A 23,683-nucleotide genomic window follows, 5' to 3' on the forward strand; every position below is an offset into this window, starting at 1 on the left:
GTGCACTACCGTCCATCTTTTGATACCCGACTATCTCTTGATAGTCTCTCGTCCCTCGATATCCTTGGACTCAAAGCACTACTCTTGACATCAGCTTGTCTCAACGCCTCGTCACCCTGTTCAATGCACTCTTCAACATCGCTACCACCAATTCCCTTCTCTTTCCATGATTCAAGCAGTTTCCGTGGCAAGACCCATTCTTTGCGCGCTTGCGCAATCTTGCCTTCTCCGACCAGGGCGCGAAGTCGTCCAGGGACCGCTAGGACCTGGACTGCTAGTTCTCTTGTTCGTTGTTGTCTGGCCATAGTCTCTCGCTTCTTGCCTTCGTCGGAATCTGGCGCAGGGACAGTTTCACGGACCGCATCTCGGATGGAGGATGCCTGACTATAGATCTGTGCAATAGCTGGGTCGAGGGTCGAGGCCATAGGATTCAAGGGGTCCATGTTTGCTCTCATCTGATTATTTAGTAAGCATCTCACTGCGCAGCGAAGAAGCCGTGGTATCGTACCTTTCGAATCGTCTCAGTCGCTGTAATCAGCTTACTATAATTGTCGTATACCAGAGCCTTCTTCTCCGCATCCAGCGCGCGCACTTCTCCCACTACACGTGTGTACAACTTCATGAGCTCCTCCAAACTACTGTTCGTGATGACTTTGGCAACATATTCGTCGGCATTAAAATCCTGGGCATCGATTTCCGTAGCAGGGACCTCAGAATCGGGTATCTCGATACGTGGAGCTGCAGCGCGAAGATTATAATATTCTCTTAGAGCTGCGCGGTTGGACGAAGTCTTGCGTTGAGGGGGCGCAGGAGGGTTCGTGGGCCCCTGTGTAAGCACGGGAGAAGCGACAGCAGAACGGGAGGTTTCGAAGGATGGGCGATTGGAGTTTGTCGGGGTGCGCCGGGGAGGCTCACGAGGAGAGGCTATAGTAGACATTATGAAGATGTATTAAGAGGCGTAGAATAAGGCGGAAATCGGTAGGTGGAAGCCAGAGTCGAAGACCGGAGATTGATTGCGCTGAGTGACAGTTCGAGGTTGACAAGGCTGACTTGAGCTGAACGGGACACGGTGGAAGAGGGATGTTAGTGGTCAGAGGCACACGATGCAGGGGAACTTGACACTAAATTTAGGGGATGGTCCACTTTCAGCCGCTGGAACGTCATTACAACCACAAGGCTAGGAAGGAAAATATAATGGAACTCTTTATCTGGTAATTAATTCTCAACACCAAAAGATCAAGAATACAATGATACAAAGATAACAAAAATGGATCCTATCAATCAACTCGAAGCCTCCATACTGGCTCAAAATCTTCCTCATCCAGCAACAACCTTCCTCACCTCTCTTATAAATGCACGCTCTCCTCCACCACCAATGCCTTCACTCGTAGCCACGGCCAAAGCTAGGCTATTAGCAGCAGATCTGACCAGCGGCACAATTATAAACACGAGCGCTGTTCAATCTTTCCCTCCAGATGTTGAATCTACAGACTCTCGCGAAAAGCGGCTGCCAAGGCCTGTCCATGTTCAGGTCATGGATATCGAAAATCTCACATTGAGTCGATGGGAGCAAGTTGAAGAGATGGAAGCTGTGGCGAGGGGCGAAACGACGCGCGGTAGAGAGGTTATCCGCGTCACGGCAGAGGATGATGACGAGAACAACGAAAGTCAGACTCAAAGGCCCGGTGGAGCTCGCAATACAGCAGGGCCTAAACCTGCGGGCAAGAATGCGACACACAGACTTGTGCTGCAGGACTGCAAGGGAACAAAGATATATGCAATGGAACTACGACGCCACGATAGTATTGGGGTTGGAAAGACGCAAATTGGTGAGAAGATATTGCTCAAGGCTGGTACGGTGATTGCGCGAGGTATGGTTTTATTGGAGCCGGACAAGTGCCTCATGCTTGGTGGTAAAATTGAGGCATGGCAGAAGGCGTGGGTGGATGGGAGATTGATGAGATTAAAGGAGGAGATACAACAAAGCGAAAGGCAAAGACCGTGAGAAAGATTTGTGCGGTTCATACATGATACCCCTTTTCTACAATGGCTAGTACATCTATGATTGACATTCATATCCGTCATGATAAGACTTTGCTAAGTTTCCAGCATGATCCCTCTATGTTGTGATTCACTTTGCCCAACACTCATTCTATCATGTCTCTCAGATACTCTCAGTGGCAGCAGAAAGCGATGTCCAACCACTTTGCTCCCAAGGAGCCAGGAATGCCGCTCGTTGAGCGTCGCCAGCTGTTGCTGTTCCTGCATACGCCTTTGAAAGATCCTGAGCACCCAAGAGACCCTTTGGAGGAATGCCTCTCGCTGCCACCTTGAGTGCCATCAGAGCAGCATGTTCATCGCCTGTAAATTGGGCCATGGCAGCCCAGCCATGAGGCAGGTTGGGGTACAGCATGATATCTGTCTGTACCTGTGTTCTTATATCCTCTTCTGTGCGCCCCTCTCCCAGAGTTGCAATAGCTCGCAACACTTCGCCGATGCTTGACTGCTCTGATGCAGTGACCTTGTGATTCGTGCGGAGTCCGTGTAGCTCTTCAACAACTGCCTCCAAGCTATCCTCGTCGTTGTCTAGCAAGGCGATCACACCCAGAAGAAGAACCGACTGAACATGCTCGGGTTGCTTTTCGATCACCGCGAATAGCTCTTCGCGAGCTCTGTCTCGAGAAGCCTCGGACCCCTGGGCCCAGAGTACTTGGGCCAATAAACAAACGGCATCTGGGTTGCCATCAGATTCCTCCAATGCGGACTCGAAATATTTAATGGCTTCGTCAAACCGGTTACGGTAGTACTCGGCCAATCCAACAGTAAGATGGGCAGATAATCGTGCCTTCTTGCGCTGGTCGCTTGAAAGTTCATTCTCGGCCTCATCGCTGCTCAGTCCCAGAGCTAGCTCACCGCACTCAACCGCCTTATCATAAGAGCCAGATGCAAGGTAGGTTCGTGCCAAATCGGTCTTGGCCAAAGCAAACTTGGCAAGGCTCTGGGGAGATTCGGTGCTCTCATAGTCAGCCTCAATGGTCGAGGAAATCTTCTCCAGCGTCTCAACAGCACGACCACTCTCATTTGTGCGTTCTTGGAATAGTGTTGCCAAATGCGCAAAGGCCAAATCTTGTGACTTGAGGCTTTGGTGCTGGTTGAGAGCGAAGAGTGGTTGGATAAGAGACTCAACATTGACATCGTTGGGAGAAACTGTGAGGATGTGGTCGAACAAAGAGCTTGGGTAGTGACGTCTGGTAGGCACTGAAGATGCATCTGCAATCTCCATTGCGTGAGTGAAGAGTCCACGAGCTTCCTTAGCTTCGCCATGCAACAAGGCCACAAAGCCTTGTCCCAGCCAAGCATGCGCATAGTCGGGATCAGTTGACTGAGCTCTCGTAAAGATCTCGTTGGCCAATTTCACATCTCCTGACAATAAAGCAAGTGTTCCCAGGTTCGTCCAGGCCGCAGGGCTTCGTTCGTTAAGGTACAAGCTTCGGGAAAACGCATGCTGCGAGACCGATGGGTTGATCTCGCTGGTTACCACACCAAGAGCATTCCAGAACTCTGAGTTTCCGGCCTCCAACTCAATCGCACGCTTGAACGATCGCACCGCAGCCTTGATGTAGCTGCTAGACTTCTTCCTAATTTCAGGTGGGAGACAAATATGAGCACGGTACTCTGCCCATCCCAGATTGTAGTAGGCAACAGATTGAGCATGGCGGTCGTTAGACGCGATGTGAACTCCCTGCTTATGGCAAAGGATCGTGGCATGGATGCACCGGGTGAGATCGACGCCGGGCTGCTCGTCGTCTGCATATAATCCCTGGGCGAAAACAACATCAGTGCCGACTTTGTCGATGCTGGCGAAGATTTCATAAGCATCCTGTGAGCCCTTCTCGAGGATACTTCGAATGGAATCCGAAGGGAAGTCCTTTGTGCGGCTTTGGACAGATGAATAGACAGAACACGCATCAGCGATGGCCTTCCAGAAGTTAAAGGTCTCGAAAACGCTGCCACTAGTTGTCTTTGCATACTCAATGGTCTCAGTAGCAAGCTGTATTGCCTTTCCGAACAAGCCCTTCTCAACGGAAGAAAGTGCACTGTCGACTGTTGTTTGAAGCAAAGCAATTATGACACCCTCTTCCTCGGGATGTGTCTCAATAACTGATCTGTAGAGAGCGACGGACTCGTCGTACTCGCCAAGCTCACGCTTGATGTTAGCGAGCATGTACTTGGTGAACCAAGTGTCTCCTGAGATGTCAGCTTCGGTATCTTCCTCAAGCTTTTGGGCGTTCAAAATAGCCTTGGTAGCGGCAACATGTCGGCCAGAGCTGTGGTAACTCTCTCCAAGACCAACCCAGGAGTGGTAGTCTTCGGGGCTGATGCGAAGCGCGGCTTGGAAGGACACAATAGCCTTGTGGAAGTCTTGTTTGTTTAGCTCTGCCACACCCAGTGCAGCGAAAGGCCAACTGATTCCCTTTCTCTTAGATCCGGGTGGCGGCTTCACTTTACCGGAGTCGACGACGCGGCGGGCAACGAGCTCGACTCTATCCCAGTCTCCGTCATCCGCAAACGATCGAGCAAGCCTCTCTGCTGCAACCACTTCAGCGTGAGAAAGTTCGAGTGCTTTCTGGAAGCAACGCCTCGAACGACCTTTATCCTTGGCGTAATCGGCGTAGTATGCTCCGAGGTATGTGTAGGTGGGTGCATGGTTTAGGTGGTTGCTCAGAGCGCTCAACCAGTATGCATACGCGGATTCTCCCTTTCGCTGCTTTCGCGCAGCCTTGCTGGTGTCGATGTTCCAGATACACACTCCAAGGCGATGTTGTGTTTCACCCAGTAACTCCTTTGATGTAGTTCCTTGTTTTTCCAGGAGTTCAATACATTCCTGCAGTTCGTCTTTTGCGGTTTGCCAATCTCCCTTGAGCGCCTTGACCCAGGCAGCTTCAGACTTGACTTTCATGTTAGTCTGGTCGCGTTCCAAAGCTCGGGTGAGGTAGTCAATGGCTTCGTCATATTCCTCCTCCTCCTCATAAATGAGGCCAACGCCAATCAAAGCAGAAGTAGAAGTTGTATCACGCTCAAGAACCTTGTCGAACAGTTCCTTGGCTTCTTTGTGATGTCGAGGAGATTGGTAGTACACCAAGGCTGTTCCGAGTGAGAGGTAATAGGAGTCTTCGGCATTGATGAATGCAAGACCTGTCTTCTTACGCTCCTGCGCCAACAGGGCCATTCCCTTGCGCATGAGTTCGACGGTCGATTCATACTCTCCAATATGAAGGAGGTATTGGCCTGTAAGTCGATAGGCGAAAACTGAGTCAGCGGTAATAATGCCTTCGGATATCATGATAAGACGGTCCTCGTCGGTTAAAGGTACCACAAGAGTGGGAACTCCACCATCGTCATCGTCGGAGCTTTCCTCTGTGTCACTGGGGGCTGCTTTGGCCTTCTCTTGGGCCTTTTCTGGGGGAAAAGGCGAGATGGGACTAGTCAGATAGCTTGTGATGACCTTGTACAGGTCGCTGTCAGGGAAGAAGGAGCAATAAGCACGAAGGACGTCGACATCCCATTCTCTGACCTCTTTCTTGTCCTGCCACTCTATAGAGATATCCCAGGCGAGCTTGTAAGGATATTTGATGGCAACCATGCCGTTGGCCAGCTCGAGAACCTTTTGGCGCTCTGTGTCCTTTTCAGCGCCTGTTGGCGCGACCAGAAGGCGGTCATAGCAAAGCTGCAGGAGCTTCTCCTCGTACTGTCTTCTTAAATCGTCATCGCTTGTCCAGTTGATCAGCTGTCGGTAAATGTGTTCGAGCTTGCTCTGACTGTAAACTTCGCGTTTGGCATCAAGAGTGACTTCAGAAAGCTTGGCGCCTAGTTTGGTTCGCCGCTCTCCGATGAGGGTGTTTATCCGGTGCTTCTCGTACTTCTCGAGGATGATCGCGACAGTCTCATACGTTCTAGCGGGATGAGGGAAGCGGCCCTCAAGAACAGGATAGAGTGGACTTTCAGGAAGTTGTATCGACAGTGCCTCGGCGTATTGAATATCATCTCCTTTTACTCTAGCGAAATCGACAAATTTGTCCACGACATCCTGAGCCTTGTACATGTCATCGGCGTCCCGGTAAATCTGAGCCAGATTGACTACTGCTTGGTGGTAGTCTGTGAGTTTCTTGTTGTTTTGCTTCTCACACAGCTTGATCAGACCCTGCCAAGCTTGTGCTTCTTGGGGTCGAAGCCATGTTGCAGACCGATAAGTCTCCTGGGCTTGGTCGAGTCTGTCTTGTTTGTCCAGAGCAAATGCCAAAAAGATATGACTGTAGATGTGGTCAGCTTGAGTTTCTTATGGCGGGGTTCTGCAGCTCTTGAAGGACTCGGGTTTCTCACGCTTGGTAGTTCTTGGAGTCCTTTTCCAGAAGGTCCCGAGCTTTGCTCACAGCATCATCGAACTTTTGCTGGCGAATAGCGTCGTTGATGCCCTTGAGGGCGGCTTTTGTCCCTGACATTATAGCTACTACCTAGTAGATTCTGTTATGTTGGATCAAGGGTGACCCCACCAAGCTGGAAGAAGCTCTGTGCCTAGGTAGCTGTAGTCTCTAGAGTTTCAGGTGCTGGGGGTGTAATTATACTTTCAAGGCTGACTTTGAATAGGTAGTGAATGTGGTCTCCAAAATGTCTCTAGAAAAGAAGGACAAGGCTCTCGCAAATAGACAGATTAATTGAATGGATCATACATTCACTGACTAGACTGTTGCTGGTGGAACTGACCCGTGGATGAATTATGTCATTTTCCATGTCTGTTGATAGCCGGAGATATGCCGCCCTCATCTAGTTCCATCCTACATGTCATAATCCCCCTTCTGCCTGTCTGCCTCTTTATCCTCACACTAATAAATACAGGTACATACCAGGGCAGACATTTTGATATTTCCTGGTTTTGCGAAGAAAATGTATTTACGAACTCACTTATATCAACGAAAAGCATTTTGCGAATAGAGAAAATCTTTCGACTTGGTGTTCTAGATCATCCTAACTCAAAAATTGGTTCTAGGGTAAGTGAAGGAATGTTAATATGTCAGGTCGTGCCACATAGGATATACCTTCGTCATATCTCCCTCCATTATGATATATAGCTTTGCAAGATACTCAGCTGGGCATTCATCTTCTCCTAGATAAGTTGCACAACCCTTGACAGTGTTTGGGTACGGCTGTATTGGATAGTCCCACTTGGGGTCAATCATTGTCACATACACACCGTTGTCAATCTCGTTTTCTTCCTCATTGAGGGGTAGTGATATGCAAGACAACTGGGAGATGGCGCATCCATCAAGAAGAATACATGCCGAAGAGTGATTCGAACCGGTAACTCGGGACATGATGTCACCTTCACGCATTCCCAAGCCTCTCAGCTGCGCACGAAATTCTTCCCTCACTCTGTCTTCCGACGCATCCTCTAGAGCCTCCCTGTTTTGGATAGCATCGAGCTTGAATCGTTTCGATACTTCTTCCGAGTAGAGGGAAGGTGACAGATGTCTCAGATTTCTGAGTGTGAGCTGGACCAAAACCTCTATGGCTGCCTCCAACTCCTGGGCCGATTCCGTATAAGACGTGACAAAGACGTAATAGCCCCATGTTGGGTCTGTACTATCTGAACCAGACGAACACGATGTGTCGTTTTGATGGGTTTGTATATGTGAAAGAATCTTACGGACCACATCGGATCACTTGCTCCAGCTCAGCCAGTCTTCGTCATGACGCACCCCCACGATGCAATGTCTTTCTCTCTCGAACCACTGGATATAAGACTCAGAGTCATCACTGAAATCCGAGGGTCTGACGAGCAGGTCCAGATCATTGACAGATCGGGCTGTTCTTTAAATTGCCGGATCAGCACCAGGGCCAAATGAGCAGACGTTAAAAAAGCGCTTGTCGGGAATTGGCCGGGTTTCAAGGGAAGGGCCCCGAGGCGGAAGATCAATCATGCTGAAATAAAAGACGGGAGGATAGCAGAGCACTAATATATCGAGGTTGTAGCTGAGGATGCAAGTACTGGAAGTGTACAAATGGGGTGAGGAGGTATATATATATAGTCTTTGCAATCAGCAGACAACAAAACCTTCCATCTGAACATTGAAACTCAAGCTGATAAACTTTTTTTTTTGAATAAAAAACCTAGAGAAAGGGCGCTTCGGTAGGTTCATAATGAGTTGACTCAGAAATGATGAAATCAACTACCTTGGCCAATACGAAAGCCGTGTAAGAGCATAACCAATACAGTTCAGTGTTACCTAACAATCATGTCTTTAATGTGGAAGCTTAATATGGCCTGCCTACCTGCCCGAACAGCCGCCCCTTCACTATGACTAAGACTGACAGACTTTAAAAAGAAACTCTTTTTGAATTATCTTACGATAAAGGGTTTATTAAAAGTAAATAAAGCAAATAAACATTTCACATAGTGCTTTTTGGTCACAACTCCGTTTAAACCCTTGTTCCAACCTCATTATTTCCAAGCATCTTCCCCAAAACAAATTCTAGCCCTGTTACAAACACCGTACAGTCATACCGACGGAGCCATCATGGAGACTCTGCACGAGGATTTGTTTCGAGATGTTGACGCAGAGGACGAGGCTGACTTGTACGACCAAATGCCTGATTCATCTTGCACTGGACCCAGAAAGAGCTGCGCAAGGTGCCAAGAGCTTGGAAGACGCTGTTATCGCTGTCGACGAAACAAAAACACGAGGATAGACGAGACGCCTCCCAAAAAGTCATCGCTTGAGTTGATTCTGGGATCTGCAGCTTCGCGACGGCGATCTCCAATCGACGAAACACCACGGGAGCCCACTAGAACCACCAAAGACACACCAACAAGGGCAAGACCTCAAGAAGCTACCCGAGACACTAGAACTACTTACTCGGAGAGGACATACACATGTCATAGTACCTATTGCAGCGAATATGATTCATGGTCCAGAAGTACCAGTAGGTCCGGGAGCACGAGTAGGCTCAGCAGATCCAGAAGTTTCAGCAGGTCGACGAGTTCCAGCAGAACAAGAAGGTCAAGCAGTATGAGCAGATCCAGAAGCACGAGGTGGTCCAACAAATCGAGAAGTTCTAGCAGAACAAGGAGGTCGAACAGCACGAGCAAGTACAGAAGGACGAGCAGGTCAGAACGTCGACATGCGCCCCGTCGACGCAGGAGCAGCAGCTATACTCGCCCCCGATCTCGCCATCGTTACTATCGGCATGCAGAAGAATCTCAGCGCCGTCCGCGTTATCGTCGATCAGATGTTCAGTTCGAGGTCCTCAAAACCTGTGCCGGCTGGCAACTACTCTCAACAAAATGCCATGCTGAGGAGCTTACGAAAGGTCGTCGTACCCATTACCATGAGCACCGACACTTGGGAGGACCGTTCACGGATCCTTCGCGCTGCAACACTTGCAGGTGGCTACCTACCGAGGACATCGCATTCAAAAATGTCAAGGTGACATACATCAGGAAAGCGCCAATTCGCGGATATGCTAAAGAGGTCTGGTTGGCAATGATCGGAGAGCCACTGCCCATGCGAGGGTCAGTTATTCACAGCACCTGGTACAACCCGGGACCGCTGAGGGTGCGGCGGAACCAGATGTTTGGCCCTGGGAGGCTAATGGATAGACTAAGTGGCCCTTCTGACAGTGATTTGAGCTTAGAGGACATTGTCAACTACCTGTACAGAGTGTGCAAATCAATATATTATGCACTGCGGCACTGTATCTTTGCCATATACCCAGCCGGAGATGGGTCGCATGAGCTTGACTGAGTCAAGACCACGCATCAGAAGCGTTTCCTTTCTATCTGCATGGTTAGAGAGGAGCGCCAAGGTATATGCCAATACGCGTATGGAGCAGGTTTTGCTCGTGTATAATTGCATACCAGACATGGATACATGGGAGATTGATAGCAAAATCGCCACATGCCACGGCCCGCACACACCTTTCTGTGATTGCCGAAGAATGAGGTGGGACTGTCAAGGGGTTTTCGCATTTGATCTCGAGTTTTCGTAAAGGGACTAACGTCGTTGGCCAAGACGGATACATCGGGAACGGCTGAGGCGTTTGACATAAATCACGCATATGTCATATCGGACATGGCCGAGTTGGGTTCATCTGGGAATGGCCTTCAGTCATAGTCTTATATATCTACAGCTCCCATCAGTAGTAAGCATGCTTCTGCTATATCTATCACCTCTTCCTTCACGAGTCAACCGTGACCCTTTTCCACAAGTTCTTCGCTATAAAAACATTACAATCACACTTGATCCGCCCCAAAAAATCTCCATTGACCCGCCAGAGACAAATCTGAGATCAGTTTTTGTTGTCCGCTTTAATTCTAACTTTACCTTATATGCCTTATATAACCTCAGGATGAAGAGATATCCCTACCGGCCAATCTAGCCAGCCCAACAGATCCGCATTCAATAACCCTCTTATCCTGTCAAGCAAATGCGCCGCCCAACCATCCAAATACCAGCACTCCTTCATCGTCTTGAATAACGGGACGTAATATGCCAAAAGAAGCAAGGCCTGTGGTGCTTTGCGCTGAAGACACCCAACAAACAGGTCTTGCATCCGGTAAAGCCAACCAAACACAAGTTTGTTAGTGATGGGGACTTCGATAACCCCTTTTAAGTTGCCATAGTTGGCTTCGTATACATCACACAGCATTTTGTGAACTCTCAGATACAAAGCAGTGTCTGGGTTCTCGTGGGATGCTATCCACACCCGAAGCCTTTCGAGAGGCTCAACCCAGTCGAGATGAGGGAACCCCTTGACCAAATATTCGGGTCGCGGGTCTTCTAGCTCCGGTTTTGTGCCGCCACCGAGGGGGGCCATGAGGCCTGTAAACAGCGTTGCTGGTTCGACACTCTGTCGAATCAACCGAACGCCGTGTATGACTGGAAGCCACCTCTGCGAAATACCATCGCCCACAACGCATACCAGTAGGTCATCAGGACCCGTCGGACCAGCAGCGAATGTGCAATAGCAGACGAGAACTGCAGTGACATATAGTGCACCGCAATTTGTCTCGCTGAGGTTTGTTATAGTTCTGTTCATCTCAGAGATACCAAGTTCCGCGTGATGTGCTGCGAGAGCGAGGTTTTGGGAATGCCGCTCCGTTCCCTTGGGCTCCTGATAAACGAGATGGTACCCAGCCAGAGCATACATCATATGGAGGACAAAGTGGTAGGAGAGGCCAATCTGGGGGACGTTCTTGGCCCAAAACGACGCGATGTCATCAGCAGGGTCATCAGCATCATGCAACGTCCTTGAAGTGTTGGCCATAAAGTGGAATAGTAACTCTGCGTCAGCGACATTAAGAGAGCATATCTGAGAGTTTGATATCGTAGACGAGGAAGCTGGAGTAGCTGAGGTGGACGACGGAGATGTCGTCGCTCTGTCTGATGCTGATGCCGGAGGCGGCGGCGGTGGTCGCGTGAGAGCAGCCCAGTCCTTACGCGGCCTACCAGGGCCTCGACGTGGTGTTGCAGCAGGCTCTGCTAGGACCGAGAGGATCTCTGGGGGAGATCTCTGGTGAGCTGAGTCGTCACTGGATAGTGGTTGAGGTGCAAAGTCGCAGGGAATACCGAAGCGTACGCAGTTGGCACACGCAGGTTTCACCTCGTCACACTAGGGACTTTTGTCAGCTCTGGGATAGTTTGGAGTGGACGGAGAATAGCTTACCTTGACCTTTCTTCTCTTGCAGTTAAAGCACCCATTCCTTGACTTTCTGTGTGGTCTTCTGGCGAGTTTAGAGACCCTTGAGGAGGAGATGCTCTCTGGTCCAGTTGGCTGTGGAGTCGTTGACTGGCGCATAGTAGCTTTTAGCATAGTATAATGTCCGTATATTTTGGTATTATGTCGATGTTGACAAAGTCACGTAGTTTGCCTTAGAGGCTATAGAAACGCGCGATGGGGTAGAAAAGCAAAAACCATCAAATCCAAACACCCAAACCCCTTCAGGCGTCGTCATGGGCCTTTAGAAGGGTTCCCGAGCAGACCGGGGAAAGTCTCCGACTCAAGCTGCGGAAGCGCCGGACAGCTTCGAAACTTGGACCGGGAGCGTCCAAAACCCAAAAATGAATAAATCCGAAGTTGAAATTCAGATTCCGTCAAGTCCCAGCTCCTACCGGGGCAGAAAAAGCGATAATCGTAGGGGGTTATTCGAGTTGCTGGTCTATTAGTGCGAGCCACAACAGGAATGGCAGAAGTGCCGACAAATGGGTGTGGGTCAGTGACAGGTATCAGAAGAACTTGTCAAAGGTAGAAATCGTCCACAGATTAAGGGACGAGAGCAGAAACAAGAGCTCTGAAGCTGAAAAGGGAGAGCTTCTAGAATAGTGCACGGTAGGTTGATACACGTAAAAAGAAATGGGGGATTTGTTAAGTTGGGAAAGAAGGATGGCATGGCATGGATAAGTGAGTGACCTAGCGGAGTTAACTAACGGCCACCGGGTTTTCGCATTTGTAATTGCGTAAAATGTCCGATTTGCGAGTCCGTAAGACTATGCCTGTTTCGGTCAAAGTAATCAGTCTGTCATTGACCGAGCTTAGTATCTGACCAAGTTTCAGACGAGGGTTAACGTAAGAGTGAGAACGAAGGATGAAGCTGACGAAAGAAAGAAGGGCTCTCTTGTTTAGCAGTAGTAGTAGCTTGTCTAGCAAAAAATACAGTCGAGTCTCACGCAAACACACACGCGAAGGATCTTTACGAGGTTGAGCTAGCAGTTAGTCGCACAATTAGAATTAAACACAGAGAGCATAAAACCTTGTCTGACCCGAAGGATACGGATAGGGCCTTTCGTCGTAATGTGCGTTGCGGACTCTCGGACACGCGCTGCTTCGCTTACACGGACATGATGAGATCTAGGATTACTAACCTTTTCCTGGGACCGGCATTAGTTTTAGCGCGTAAAACAGAGCCAAGGCCACTTTAATGACGAATACGACCGTGCAAATGGGAAGGCATCCTGGCTTTTTATTCGCGACCTATATCCGCGGATTTCAGCACTCGAATTTGGGTTTGTTGTCTACGAAGCACAGAGTACTAAGTCGGGTATTGTTGGCTTGTTCTATCCATGAGGTTGTTGTCGTTGTAAGCACTTCTGATTACAGCGTGTGAACCTGGTTGCTGATCACTATGCTTTGCTGCACTATACTCTTCTGACTCAGATCTATGGCCCCCGATCATCGACATGACGTCCAAAAATATTCAATACATTACAACCCACTCATCTTTTATTGAAAGTGGCTTGGACTGCTTGATCTTGGTAGGCATGTATTTTCGCACACTCGCTAGAGCGAATACGGATCTAGTCGGTTGATGTTCGGGTTCATGTAAAACCCCGGAAGGTGGGGGATGGAGACTGGAGGTGATGAACGGTTCATGTCCCTCATGACCTGGACCAGGCCAATGAGTAGATCATCAGATACCTCAGTAGGTAGTCAGTTTGCGAAATTCCAGTTGATATTCGCTTGGCTTGTTTCTGCTCTTCAAGGTTACGCAAATGTCTACTATCTAGTCGCTCTAATATTCTTATCTTGATGCACTTATTGACCGACTACCTTGCATCCGCTGACTAACAGGGGTCCTTCTATCCCTGCCATCCCCAGGAGACCAGCCTCGAACGTCATCGTCAAGTGTTGTCCCCAGCCAACTTACTTGGCTTGCCTGGGCTTTTCCCAGTTTCACCGTTTCTCCCCCATCCCGCTCTTTCGACATCAACAAAGACGTCGATTGAACAGAACAAATCATGTCGTCTTTTCGCCTGTTGATTGAAGACGGCCAGTTTCGTGATGGCCATGGCCGTCAGGTCGTCCTCCGTGGCATCAACCTCGCCGCTGACGCCAAACTTCCCAGCGAACCCGATCAACCATCTCACATTCCCACCGACTTCTTCGATGGCGACAATGTATCCTTTCATCAACGTCCCTTCCCCAAAGAGGATGCGAGATCTCACTTTTCGCGCCTGAGGCGATATGGCTTCAACACTATCCGTTACATCTTTACATGGGAGGCGCTTGAGGCGGCGGGACCTGGCAAATACGACGAGGACTTCATCCAGCATACCATTGATATCCTGAGGATAGCAAAAGAATATGGTTTTTATATTTTTATGGACCCTCACCAAGACGTTTGGTCTCGTTTTACCGGTGGCTCAGGAGCGCCGTTGTGGACGTTGTATGCGTGCGGCCTCAACCCTCAGAGTTTTGCTGCGACCGAAGCCGCTATTGTACACAATACTTACCCAAACCCCGACGAGTTTCCAAAAATGATCTGGTCGACAAATTACTACCGACTAGCAGCCGGTACCATTTTTACCCTCTTCTTCGCTGGTAAAGATTTTGCCCCAAAGTGTATCATTGACGGCGTCAACATCCAAGACTATCTACAGGATCATTTTATGAAGGCATGCGGCCAGCTTGCTCAACGAATTCATGAGGCAGGCGATTTGGAGGACGTTGTGGTTATCGGATGGGAAAGTATGAATGAACCCAACAAGGGCATGACTGGTTACAAGGACCTCACTGTAATCCCAAAGGAGCATCCCTTGAAGAAAGGCACATGCCCAACAATGTGGCAAACAATGTTGACTGGTATGGGACGAGCCTGCGAAGTTGATACGTGGGAAATGGGTGGTCTTGGTCCTTACAAGACTGGAAGCACTCTTGTAGATCCACATGGCGAAATCGCATGGCTGCCAGAAGATTACGACGACTCGCGATACGGGTGGAAGCGCGATCCCGGCTGGAAGCTCGGCCAGTGTATATGGGCGCAACACGGTGTTTGGGATCCCGAGACTGACACACTCCTGCGTAAAGATTACTTCGCCAAAAATCCCCACACTGGAAAGTTAATCGACTATCCGCAATTTACCAACACATACTTTATGGACTTTTGGCGGAAGTACGTCAAAACTTGTCGAACTGTTCACCAGGACTGCATTATGCTTATGCAGTTCCCCACCCTGGAATTGCCTCCCGAGATCAAAGGAACCGAAGATGACGACCCCCGAATGGCTTTCACCCCGCATTACTACGACGGCATCACGCTCATGACCAAGCACTGGAACAGCACATGGAACGTCGACGTGGTTGGAGTCCTGCGAGGCAAGTACTGGCATCCAGCTTTGGCCATCAGGATCGGAGAGACAGCTATTCGCAACTGTCTCCGCGATCAACTCGCAACATTAAGACAGGAAGGCCTCGATCGCACCGGAAAGCATCCTTGTGTGTTGTCAGAATTCGGCATTCCCTACGATATGGACGACAAAAAGGCTTACAAGACTGGTGACTATTCAAGCCAGTCAGCGGCAATGGACGCCAATTACTTTGCTGTCGAAGGATCGCAAATTGAAGGACACTGCCTTTGGACATATTGTGCGAGGAACGATCACGTCCGAGGAGACTTTTGGAACGGAGAGGACTTGTCGATTCTCTCATTGGATGACACACCGCTTCCGGATTCTCCTCTTCCCGAATACTCGCAGTCAACACTGGATTTGGCGAGGACTGCGACCGCCACAAATGGAAAGAAGGATGTCGCCGATGATCGAAACGTTACACCCGATAATCTCAAACGAACGCTCACCAACCCATCCATCAGCTCTGCGCCCTCCACTAAGGATCCTCAGCTAACCAACGCACCCGGCTACCGTGCTGCCGAAGCCTATGTGCGCCCAACACCCACCGCAGTGTACGGTGACGTCGTGTCTACCGGGTTCGATCTGCGACAGTGCACATATGTCCTCAAGGTCAAGGCGCCAAAGGCAGCACCAGACGATGCTCCCACGATTGTGTTTTTGCCCGAATACCATTTCCCCAAGGACCAGTGCGACGTAGCTGTCTCTTCCGGCAAGTGGGAGCTGAGCATAGATGACGAAGAGGGTACGTCACTTCAAATGCTCAGGTGGTGGCATGGTGAAGGTGAACAGAGTCTCAAAATTTCAGGCCTTGTGCGTAAGCACAACGTTCCTGTAGGATCTGAAGAGGATGCCGGTTATCTTGAGCAATGCCAGCAGGGCTATGGATTTAACTTTGGAAGCTGCAGTGTTATGTGAGCTAAGCCTTGTTTTGGATGAGGCGCATATAAGCGCCTGGTATTCCAGTTTGAGTAACCTTTCTGGCAAACATTTTATTATGGGACATGGGCGTTGAGATCTATCCGAGAACTACACTTTTAATCGGATACGCTGGTAGGTAATTTGAAACTGTCAACACGAGGAACGTTATATAGTACATACACCGTGTCGTTCTTAGCACATGGTAGATTGGCTACTTTACGATTGGGTAATTTCGATATTATGAAGACTACACTATTGAACAAGTTACGAAGCATTTCCATGCCCGCCATCCAAACGATGCCCAGCCACTATGATTGTACGACAATGTTCTTACCACTCTCGGCAGAGTAAGAGTTTCTGGTAAAGAGCCATGTACCTAGTGCGACGCCACAGAAAAGGACCCTTTAGTCTGTAATAATCCGAAGAACCGATAAAAAGACATGCTGTGGAGATTCCCACTGGGATGGGTTAGGAGAGTTCTCCTTGCCATGGATTAACTTTGAGGTCTAGTCAGGAACAGTCTCGTATTGATGATCTTTGATATCCGAGTTGTCATGGGTTCTGAGCCAGGGGTTCCGTGTCCTACAGGAACAGCCCCTCCAAGGAAAGAAAAGAATCGGAACTTGGAATTGTCCATCGTAAAGGCAGATTGTCATAATAGAACTTAATCTTAGTAGAAACTAGAGATTGATAGTTTGGAAGATACGATCCATAACTTATTTCTATAAATTTAATTTGGGTCTGATGAGGTGTTATTATACATGAAAAAGTCCAAGCTTCACCTACCAACTTTTTCTTTCCCCCTACTAAACTCACCCTAGGCCATGTCAGGGTATTTGATGGAGGGGAAGATGGAGAGCACGGACTGATGGACTGGTTAAGACAGGTGGCGCTCTGGTTGTATGCATGTCGCGTATAGAAAACAACGGGTTATTCGTTGACGCACTCTATCGCTACCAGTAAACTCTCCACGAGCCATTGGCAATTCTACATGTTGGAAAAAGCATCAAACAGTTGAGAACCAGTGCCCCCATTAACCAAAACAGGCGACTTTGGGACGATGCCGATTTGCTAGAGATCCCCCTCCTAATGGGAAGCTAGCGCATGTCGTCTGCACTCCGTGGGTGGTATTCACACTCTCTACACACCATCTCAGCTGTCGCTAAGCGCCAGACGCTCTTTAGCTGAAAGGCTGAAAACGTCCAAGGGGAACACGGGCGCGGTGGCAGAGTTATGGCTGTGGCTTCGTCTGTTCTCTCGATGAGGGGGTGTGAGGAGAAAACAGAGTTTCCCGTCTGTTTACTATTAACTAAACGGCTTAGGACAAAGCTCACGGTCCAGAAGCAGATAGGGCTTTACGGGTTACATTACAGCATTAGTCTAGTCGTATTTTTAATGCCTTTGTCTAAGTAAAATCCATCATCCATTGCACGTGTTTTCTATCCTCTCGTTCTCACTCAAACTTATCCCATCCACTCCTCCATACATACATACATCACAACTGTCAGCTTGCCTCCGTCCATCCACAGTCGTCCATCTGCCATTCACTCCTCCACTCAATAATCCCTGACATCTCAGCATCCTACTCTATCCTAGATTGGCCTGGTCTGCCCCCCCAGACCCCCAGAACCCCTGTCAAGACGACCCACCTCGACATGTTACTCCACCGTAGATACAAACCATGAAGGGTAGCGACAGCTTGCGACGGGCTAACCGTCCCGCTGCCAATTTCGACCTGCCACCAGTAGCTTTGGCCCAGGCGCAACAGCAGACACAGGTTCAGGCTCAGGCTCAGGCTCAGAGTTTTCAGTCTCAATCTCAACCTCAAGAGTCCATCACAAACACCGTAACTTCGACAAGTCCAGAGATAACCAACGCATCTCTCCACGGTCAGGCACAGGCAAAGGCACAGGCTCTTACAACCGCCAGGTTCCGTTCCTCTTCGAGACCCAGTCTTCAGGACCTGGCCCTTGTCGACGGGACTTCAACTTCAAACAACCACGACCTACCTCCAGCCTATGCCCTGTCGTCCTCATCCTCCTCGACGGGGCCATCCTCTTTTTCTTATCCTCCCGCGCATGTGCATCCGCGCCCATCGACTGCTAACGCTGCTGCAACAACGCACACTCACACTCGACCCCGGCCCCTGGGTCCATCCTCCTCCGACATAGCGACCGCTGAGCAGGCACAGTTCCTCCGCATCCACCCTGTCTCGTCTACTTCCAGCTTACGTCCAAGGTCTTCGACCACTAGCGCCAGCGCTGTTGCTTCTGCTTCTGCTTCTACGTCTCCATCACATACACCTAATTCTCTTCTTCGACAACACACCTCGCCGCCGTCTGCTGTCGACAACAACTCTGCCCACTTTGTTCCTCGAGGCGGGTTGCCCCCCGCGCCGTCCATCATGTATCAGGCAAACCAGAGACATGTCTCGGGCACCGATCCCTCGAGACCCTACCAGGTCCCTCCGCCGCCGCCTCCCCCCATGGGAGGTCCAAATAACGGCCATATGCCTAATATGATGAACTTGCCTCCGCCGCCGCCGCTCCCTCGATATAATACCGCCCCGGGTTCAAATGGCCTCTCGCTCCCCCCACCTCCCGGTCCGCCTCCGGCGAGCGCCCTCGGCCAGCAACCTCCGTGGCACGGTGCCTTTGGGCGCATGTACGACAGCCGGTCAGGATTCAACATCCCCCCGCCGCCGCCCAGTAGCCAGCACCAGCCGTACAACCCAAAGTTACACGCCCAGATCGCCGCAGGGCAAACAGTCTCTATCCCTCCACCTCCCCCGCCGAATGAGGCCATGAGTGCGACCTACATACCGCAGGGCGACACGTACGGAGAGGGAGTTGGTATCCCCGCCTTTGGATTGGAAGACCCAACCCTGACTGTCAACTCGCAGACATTACGGCCAGTGACAACACCGCAGAGCGGGACTGACACGAATGCCACAACCCCCATGGACGAGGCTACTAGAGAACGTCTCTATGCTGCCAACAACGCTCAGCCGCGCGGTACCTCCAATTCTTCAAACCCTACTCCTCCTGGCTCGATCCCTCCAGAAATTGCTGCTCAGTGGCCCCTCGACACCGTGCTACTTTGGCTGGCTCAGAATCAGTTCTCCAAAGATTGGCAGGAAACTTTCAGGGCCCTCAATCTTCACGGAGCGCAATTCCTTGAGCTCGGAAGTGGTCACGGCGGACGTGGTAACTTTGGTATGATGCATCAGCAGGTATATCCCCGGCTTGCACAGGAGTGCACCAATAGTCGAACTGGCTGGGATCAACCACGAGAGCGAGAAGAGGGGAAACGAATGCGAAGGCTAATCCGAAGTATTGTGACCGGTCGACCCGCTGATGTGTCTAAAGTTTCAACGTCTCACGGCCGGAAAGAATCCCTCAACGGCGGACATGGGAACAACCTACCAAGCGCTGGAACCGATCCCATGGACTCGCCTAATGTTTGTCGACCCCATATTGATGTTCTGGGCACTAGATTCTTACTGACATTTGTTAGACACCCCTCACTGCTCCTGGTCCTGGCTTCAGCAGTCGTAGATTCTCTCAAACAAGATCTACTACACTGCCAAACAGCATTAGCGCATCCAACATTAACTCAGAGTCTAATCACCGCAATATCCTCAAGCATGTTGATACCGACGGGGCACGCCGCCATAGTCCCAATGTCAGTGAGTCTAGCGAGGCCACATTTCGGGCTCCCGCTGTCCATTCAGCGAGTCCTACTGGCAGCCCAGGCATCCCCCCAGCGCTGTATACTTCGACGACTACACCTACCATCGCCCAATCTCCTAGTGCAATAAAAGCTGGTCATCGCTCCAGAAGTAGTATGGACTCGGTAGCTTCTGTCGCAGCCATATATGGATCCGGTGTGCCATCGGATGCCGCCTCGTTGCTGAATCGAAATATGAACCTCGGGGACATCGTCCATGGTCGTTCCCACGATGCGCGATCGCGTCACTCTCCATCAGACGGGGGTGACAGATCGGCAGGCGGAGAGACTCCTTCTTCAGCCAAGGACTCCAACCGCCTTCTCAGTTTTTTGTCTCGGAAAAAGAAGCAAACAAAAGACGATGGTGCATACCCATCTCCTGAAGATATGAATGGTTCACCGACTTCTCCACACGGATCTTTCCGGCCTGTCGGCTTGGGTGTTCGAGGAAGCAATGGCAGTGATACCAATATTGACCTCTCCGGCTCGACATTAGGCGACGACAGAAACGGCAGTACTCTGAACATGCGATGGAACAAAATCAGTCCCGTACGGACATATGTCCTAGCTACGATGGACTACTGGAACTACCGAATGTGTGACATTACCGAAGCAGAGACCGCAACAGAAATTCGCCAGGTAATATGCATGCACCTGGGCTTGGGCGACTACGAAAACTCGCACATCTATCTCACGGAAGCGGGCAAGTTTGAACATGTGGATCCTCTGGATGACCCGAGTCTGATCACCGTGAGGCGAGCAAAAGGCGACCCTCTTGGAACACTCAAGTTCTTTGTGACACCTCCAGGGGTTGCTCCCATATCCAGCCTCTCTGTCAAGGCTGAGGTCCCCATAATCTTGTCTCCCAGTTACCTGTCTCCCGGAACGCCCGTTGAGGATGCTCAGCAGATGAGTAGACAGCGGTCTAGCTCGTCACCTCCAACATCGCGGTCCAACACATTGACAAATGAAAAGAACGAGGACAAGATAGCGCGAGAGGCAAAACAATACAGAGCCGAAATAGAAAGAAAGCAACAAGAGTACCTAGCCAAGAGGAAACAGGCAGCAATGAAGGGCAGTCCTTCAGAGACACTTGGGCCTGGCATCGTGGGTCGAAATGTTGATTTCGACCAACCTCGCGAGTCGCCATATGAGGACAAGCGACCTGAACCACTGTTTCCCCAAAGGCGACCTCCAGCACCACCCAGCGATCCCTCGGCAACGTTGATCAAGGCCAACTCGCTGAGCAGAAAGACTGGAGCAAGCATGCGAGCATCCAGCAGTAGTTTGGAGGGTTATCCGTCAAAGCGATACCCAGAAAACGAGATGGCCGAGAAGACAAAGAAAGCCAACAAGCAGGCACCACCAGCACCTGGCATCGGAGCCGCCCTCGCAGGCATGGGCAGGAATTTGAGTGCCATTGGACAATCCGCGAAGAATGGTCGTGCCTCGTCTCCATCTCGATCATCAACACATTCGATTCCTGGAGGTAAGGATACCTTCTCTACCGTTGAACCCTCTCAAGGTCGAGGCAGTCCTAGTACGACTTCATCATCAAAATTGACAACTGGTAACGTAACCTGGAACAAGAAGAACCTGGGCTTCATTGTTCCAGATTACTCGCCCAGCGATTCATCATTTCTACTCAGTCCTAGTCCTACAGTAGATGCTAAGTTTAATGCAACAGTCCCCCGGGCAATGTCTCCAGCGGAGATGAGCCCCAACTCGAGTCGCTCAAGGACCTCGTTCCCCCCGAACCAGCAATCACCTACCCACCGGCGTGCTTCTCATGGACCAGAGCCCGAGTTTGAGGATACGGATGTGCACTTCTCAAAGCCGGCCCCGGCCCCACCAGCTGACGATGACAGTGATGACTCGGATGATGGGCTGTTCGCAATTCCCATTGCTAATCAAAACAAGGGCAAGGCCGCTGCTGCGAACGCGGATGCAAATGGCCATAGCAAACGCCCTAGCCTTCACGTGAACACAGAGCGATCGAGAAAGGGTCTATCAGTTGCTTTCAAATCGCCCAAATCCTTTGGTAGCGGCATGGACAGTAACGAGGACTCGGGTCGGCAGAACCCGACGACTCCTCACTCTGAGACATGGGAGCCTGAAGAAAAGGACAAGGAAAGCAAGCTCGGTCGACGAAAATCATTCATTGAGAAGGATGTCTGGGCTAATCGTCCACCCACGGACGCTCTTATCAACAACCTTGACGACTTCTTCCCCAACTTGGATCTCGACCAACCTGTTCTTGACGAGCCTGGTGAGAGTGGAATGCCACCGTCGCCGATTGCCGAGAGTTCAGAGACAAATATTGATCAACAAGCCCAAAATGTAGCACCACCACAGCCAAGTTACCCTCAGCACGTACCGCCGGCTATCCCTCCAACTCGCCAGCCGTCTCTCTACAACGAAAACGATACACTTGGTTCTGACGAGTCAACTCTGAAAGCTCTTGACCAACATCGACCAACATCTGTGGCTCAGAGGAGTATCCGACGCTCAGGTGGCCTTGGTCGAATGAAATCTATTCGTGAAGTTGCTCGTGGTGCGCATGAAGCCAACAAGCGAACCACTTCGACCAACCAAGGACAGGCGGCAACTACTAACATTATGCGCCGAAAGAGTACCAAGATGTTCAACGCCAACATTGTGCAAATCCGACCAGACAGACGTGGTAGTGTCGTCATGCCCCAAATTCCCCAAGACACGGTGCCGAAGCGACAGACGACATTTAGGTGGTTCAAGGGTCAGCTTATCGGCAAAGGTACTTATGGTCGCGTCTACCTCGGTATGAATGCCACCACCGGAGAATTCTTGGCCGTGAAGGAGGTTGAAGTCAACCCCAAGGCTGCTGGTGGAGACAAGAACAAGATGAAGGAGCTTGTTGCGGCTCTCGACCAGGAGATCGACACCATGCAGCATTTGGACCATATCAACATTGTGCAGTACCTGGGTTGCGAGCGAAAGGAAACTAGCATCAGCATCTTCCTCGAGTATATTTCCGGTGGTAGCATTGGATCGTGTCTACGAAAACACGGCAAGTTTGAAGAATCCGTGGTCTCTTCGTTGACACGGCAGACACTCTCTGGTCTTGCTTACCTGCACAGAGAGGGCATTCTGCACCGTGATCTCAAGGCCGACAACATCCTGCTCGATCTAGACGGTACTTGCAAGATCAGCGATTTCGGTATTTCCAAGAAGACGGACAACATCTACGGCAACGACAAGACCAACTCAATGCAGGGCTCTGTCTTTTGGATGGCGCCCGAAGTCATTCGGTCCCAGGGCGAGGGTTACAGTGCCAAGGTAGATATTTGGAGCTTGGGCTGTGTGGTTCTGGAGATGTTTGCTGGCAAACGCCCTTGGGCTAAGGAGGAGGCTGTCGGCGCCATCTACAAGATCGCCAACGGCGAGAGACCTCCCATTCCTGAGGACATCCAGGATACCCTTGGCCCATTGGCCGTGGCCTTTATGATGGATTGTTTCCAAGTGTAAGTTGCCTCAAGATTGCGATTTTCTATACAATGCTAACAAGTAGACAGAAACCCGTTCGATCGTCCTACAGCAGATGTGCTCCTCTCGCAGCATCCATTCTGTGAAGTCGACCCCCACTACCAATTTTATGACACAGCGTTGTATCACAGGATCAAGTCATTCAAATAAGCTAGCTTCTGATATACTGGTTTGATATAAGGCGGATTAGGTATCCCTAACTTTCTTCTTTTGCATGTATTAGTTGTGGTTTTTTTGGGATCATACGCTTCTGAAGTACGAGAGCGACGGCGCATTGTAGGATTACAGCTTCCGGGCTGATGGGCGTTATTTGTTTATACGGTAGAGAGGGT

General features: G+C 50.3%; 8 protein-coding genes across 8 annotated transcripts; 4 read left to right on the forward strand and 4 right to left on the reverse strand.

Annotated features, from left to right (window-relative positions):
* Positions 1-5: 5 nt before the first annotated feature.
* Positions 6-937, reverse strand: FGSG_06320 (uncharacterized protein; the record flags this gene model as incomplete). Its single annotated transcript, XM_011326672.1, has 2 exons — positions 6-455; positions 509-937. 2 exons carry the CDS (start codon positions 935-937, stop codon positions 6-8), a joined length of 879 nt encoding a protein of 292 aa, XP_011324974.1.
* Positions 938-1,267: 330 nt separating this feature from the next.
* FGSG_06321 (uncharacterized protein) lies at positions 1,268-2,005 on the forward strand (the record flags this gene model as incomplete). The annotated part of the gene is made up of 1 exon (XM_011326673.1): positions 1,268-2,005. The coding sequence occupies one exon, from the start codon at positions 1,268-1,270 to the stop codon at positions 2,003-2,005; it is 738 nt and encodes a 245-aa protein (XP_011324975.1).
* A 159-nt stretch (positions 2,006-2,164) lies between these two features.
* Positions 2,165-6,500, reverse strand: FGSG_12904 (uncharacterized protein; the record flags this gene model as incomplete). The annotated part of the gene is made up of 2 exons (XM_011326674.1): positions 2,165-6,311; positions 6,382-6,500. 2 exons carry the CDS (start codon positions 6,498-6,500, stop codon positions 2,165-2,167), a joined length of 4,266 nt encoding a protein of 1,421 aa, XP_011324976.1.
* Positions 6,501-6,872: 372 nt separating this feature from the next.
* Positions 6,873-7,626, reverse strand: FGSG_12905 (uncharacterized protein; the record flags this gene model as incomplete). The annotated part of the gene is made up of 2 exons (XM_011326675.1): positions 6,873-7,503; positions 7,622-7,626. 2 exons carry the CDS (start codon positions 7,624-7,626, stop codon positions 7,062-7,064), a joined length of 447 nt encoding a protein of 148 aa, XP_011324977.1. The 3' UTR covers positions 6,873-7,061.
* Positions 7,627-8,212: 586 nt separating this feature from the next.
* Positions 8,213-9,486, forward strand: FGSG_06323 (uncharacterized protein; the record flags this gene model as incomplete). Its single annotated transcript, XM_011326676.1, has 3 exons — positions 8,213-8,250; positions 8,555-8,979; positions 9,137-9,486. 3 exons carry the CDS (start codon positions 8,213-8,215, stop codon positions 9,484-9,486), a joined length of 813 nt encoding a protein of 270 aa, XP_011324978.1.
* A 903-nt stretch (positions 9,487-10,389) lies between these two features.
* Positions 10,390-12,895, reverse strand: FGSG_06324 (uncharacterized protein; the record flags this gene model as incomplete). Its single annotated transcript, XM_011326677.1, has 6 exons — positions 10,390-11,667; positions 11,722-11,858; positions 12,168-12,290; positions 12,484-12,548; positions 12,735-12,743; positions 12,888-12,895. 6 exons carry the CDS (start codon positions 12,893-12,895, stop codon positions 10,390-10,392), a joined length of 1,620 nt encoding a protein of 539 aa, XP_011324979.1.
* Positions 12,896-13,776: 881 nt separating this feature from the next.
* FGSG_06325 (uncharacterized protein) lies at positions 13,777-16,326 on the forward strand. The gene has a single exon (XM_011326678.1). It carries the CDS (start codon positions 13,791-13,793, stop codon positions 16,095-16,097), a length of 2,307 nt encoding a protein of 768 aa, XP_011324980.1. The 5' UTR covers positions 13,777-13,790; the 3' UTR covers positions 16,098-16,326.
* A 1,455-nt stretch (positions 16,327-17,781) lies between these two features.
* FGSG_06326 (uncharacterized protein) lies at positions 17,782-23,333 on the forward strand (the record flags this gene model as incomplete). Its single annotated transcript, XM_011326679.1, has 2 exons — positions 17,782-19,560; positions 19,617-23,333. The coding sequence occupies 2 exons, from the start codon at positions 17,782-17,784 to the stop codon at positions 23,331-23,333; spliced, it is 5,496 nt and encodes a 1,831-aa protein (XP_011324981.1).
* Between the last annotated feature and the right edge of the window lie 350 nt (positions 23,334-23,683).

Source organism: Fusarium graminearum, chromosome 3 (genome assembly GCF_000240135.3).
Source record: "Fusarium graminearum PH-1 chromosome 3, whole genome shotgun sequence".
Lineage (NCBI taxonomy): Eukaryota > Fungi > Ascomycota > Sordariomycetes > Hypocreales > Nectriaceae > Fusarium > Fusarium graminearum.